Genomic DNA, 2,613 nt, shown 5'->3' with positions numbered 1-2,613 from the left:
ATGAAACCAGCACACAGGACACTGAGCATATATCCATCCTTACAGAAGCCTGCCTGAATTAGCCATGGAAGTCATTCAAATCATTTCAATTCTGATCTTACTGTATCATTCAGTTCACCTTTATTGCTTCCAGTGAGTATCTTTGTGACCTGTATCTGAATAACAATTCATTCAGTTTGTAAAGATTTAAATTTACAGTGGACACTAACCATAGCTTGCAATACGCACATGAATTTTCTCTCATCCTATCTGTGCATTATGTGCTGAATGACAAATTTTATTTAAAAAGGAATTCAAGAAATAAAATATTACAGGCATTAATAAAACTTTCCAAAAATGACATAAAAGTCCCATAACCCTTTACTGAGTTGAAAATGAAGTAATCTTCGAACCTCTTATTACTGTAATCAAAAATCAAGTACTGTAAATAACATATAAGCTAAAGAAATTAGGCTGGTAAATGAAGAAAGTTTTTTTTTTATAGGTAAATGCAATTGCTGTGGTTGTTGGAGCTTCTTTTCCTAGTCATTATGTCTGGTAACATGTCTAACAAGGATTTGCAAGAAAAAACCCCCACCTACTTTATTTTTAAAATAAATTTAGGTGATATCCAGTAATAAGTAGAAACTAAAGTAACTTTGAAAAGGATAACCAGACTAGAAACCACCAAGTGATCTGAAGGCTTGGGAACAGTTCACGTCATTCGTTAACATCACTTTGAATCACCAGTCATGCAGAGCCAGTTTCTCTTTTCTGACGTTCCTGTGGGGACGACCTTCGAGAGTCTGTCCAGCAGGTGGCTTTGATCCTCTTTCAGACATGAACAAACCATTATGTGAAGTTCCTTCATACAGAAAACCATCAGTGTTGCAGCAGAAAATTAGTGGCTACATTTAAGTCATTATTTGAAGCCCTCAGAGCTTCTAGAGCATCTCCCCTGGAAAATCCCATTTCCATAAGTCGTGCAACCTGGAAAAGAGTAACACTGCTTTAAAAACAGAGTTTTATTCACACTGTGTGTGCATTCGTCATGTTAGCAGTGTCAGAGACCGCTTTTCCACTGATCAGGCTGTTGAAAAGCTTACCTTCCCAGAGAGTAAGCAAGCATGGCTATGCAACATCACAGACATATCTGGGACAGCATGCTTGAAAACACTGGCACGGAGATGATTGCTTTCTGATACTTTACTCAAAACCAACCGTTTGCTGAAAATGCCACACCTGTAATTCCCTAACTGGTCCAGTTTTGAAAGAATAGTGAAATAGAAAGCAAGGCGCCACACATGACAATTACAATCTGACCTTGGGGCTTGCTGCTCTTGGTAAGAACCCAACGCTGACTGCCCTGGTTTTGGCTGGGATAGAGTTGATTTTCTTCCTAGTAGCTAGCACAGTGCTGTGTGTTGGATTTAGTGCGAGAACGACGTTGGTAACACCCTGGTGTTTCAGTTGTTGTGAAGCAGCGCTTATCCCAAGCTGGGGATGTTTCAGTTTCCCGTGCTCTGCCAGCGAGGAGTTGCACAACAAGCTGTGGGGGAGCACAGCCAGGACAGCTGACCCGAACTAGACAAAGGGGTGTTCCATACCATAAAACGTCATGCTCACTATATAGACTGGAGGGGGAGGCGTTGGCTGGGAGGCATGGATTGCTGCTCAGGCATCGATCAGCAGACGGTGAGCAACTGCATTGTGCATCACTTGTCTTTTATTGGGCTTTGTTGCTCCTTTTTATTATATTCATTTTCATTATGACTATAATAATAATATTTTATTATTATATTTTATTCTAGTTATCAAACTGTTCTTATCTCAACCCACAAGTTTTCTCTCCTCCCCCTATCCTGCTAGGGGGAAAGTGAGTGAGCAGCCGTTTGGTGCTTAGTTGCTGGCCGGGGTTAAACCATGACACTGACCAAAATACGGAATTTTACAGCAGGTGCAAAAACCTGTCCAGACATCCTTAGTGCTACCTTCCTTGGAAAGACTTACTTCTCCAGAGGGCATTAAAAAAACTCAAAACTCTTCATTCTAGGTGGTTTCTAAAACAGTGAACTGGAAAGTCAGCCCTAAAACAGAGGCAGTACAATACTTAAATGGGCTCAGTAAAATTATTGGAAGGATTCTACGTATCCTCAAAACAGTGTAAGTCAATGACATTTGATGGAAGAATTACCTGGAAAAGGGCATATTAAGACAATGATTTTGGTAATCAATAACTAGTTGACCACCCCTCTTCCTAATACCATGTACTCGACACCTAACCCTTCTGTTCCGTGCCAACAGACATTCAAACTACCACATGTAAAAAAGCAAGATATGTATAACCAAATTTAATTTATGCTTAAATTCCAGTCTAAAGAACATTTAAAATGTACAGTTCTCAGTTAGGTGTGACTGAAAGCTGCAGTATAACTTGTTCACTTTTACAGTTAATCTTCCAGAGAGGAGAAAAACATGTTGGGGGGCAGGAGGAACACGCAAAATTAACTGTGGCCACTGGCAGCATAAAGCGTTCCCCGTCTGGCTCCAAATGGCCTTGTGACCAGACACCACAGCTCTTGAACCTGGAAGTCCTGAGCTACAGGAGATGTCTGAGAAAGACAGTTCTCCTCT

General features: G+C 40.6%; 1 protein-coding gene across 1 annotated transcript in view; it reads right to left on the bottom strand.

Moving 5' to 3' along the window:
* Window positions 1–255: 255 nt before the first annotated feature.
* UBAC2 (UBA domain containing 2) overlaps window positions 256–2,613 on the bottom strand; it is an 86,380-nt gene continuing 84,022 nt past the window's right edge. Inside the window, exon 8 of the mRNA XM_010136920.1 lies at window positions 256–969. Within this exon, the coding sequence (XP_010135222.1) occupies window positions 862–969 (108 nt within the window). The 3' untranslated portion in view covers window positions 256–861. The remainder of the gene's footprint in view (window positions 970–2,613) is intronic.

Source organism: Buceros rhinoceros, unplaced genomic scaffold, assembly GCF_000710305.1.
Source record: "Buceros rhinoceros silvestris isolate BGI_N320 unplaced genomic scaffold, ASM71030v1 scaffold11080, whole genome shotgun sequence".
Classification (NCBI taxonomy): domain Eukaryota; kingdom Metazoa; phylum Chordata; class Aves; order Bucerotiformes; family Bucerotidae; genus Buceros; species Buceros rhinoceros.
The sequence above is the reverse complement of the archived record's forward strand: the minus strand, read 5'-3'. Positions and strand labels throughout refer to the sequence as shown.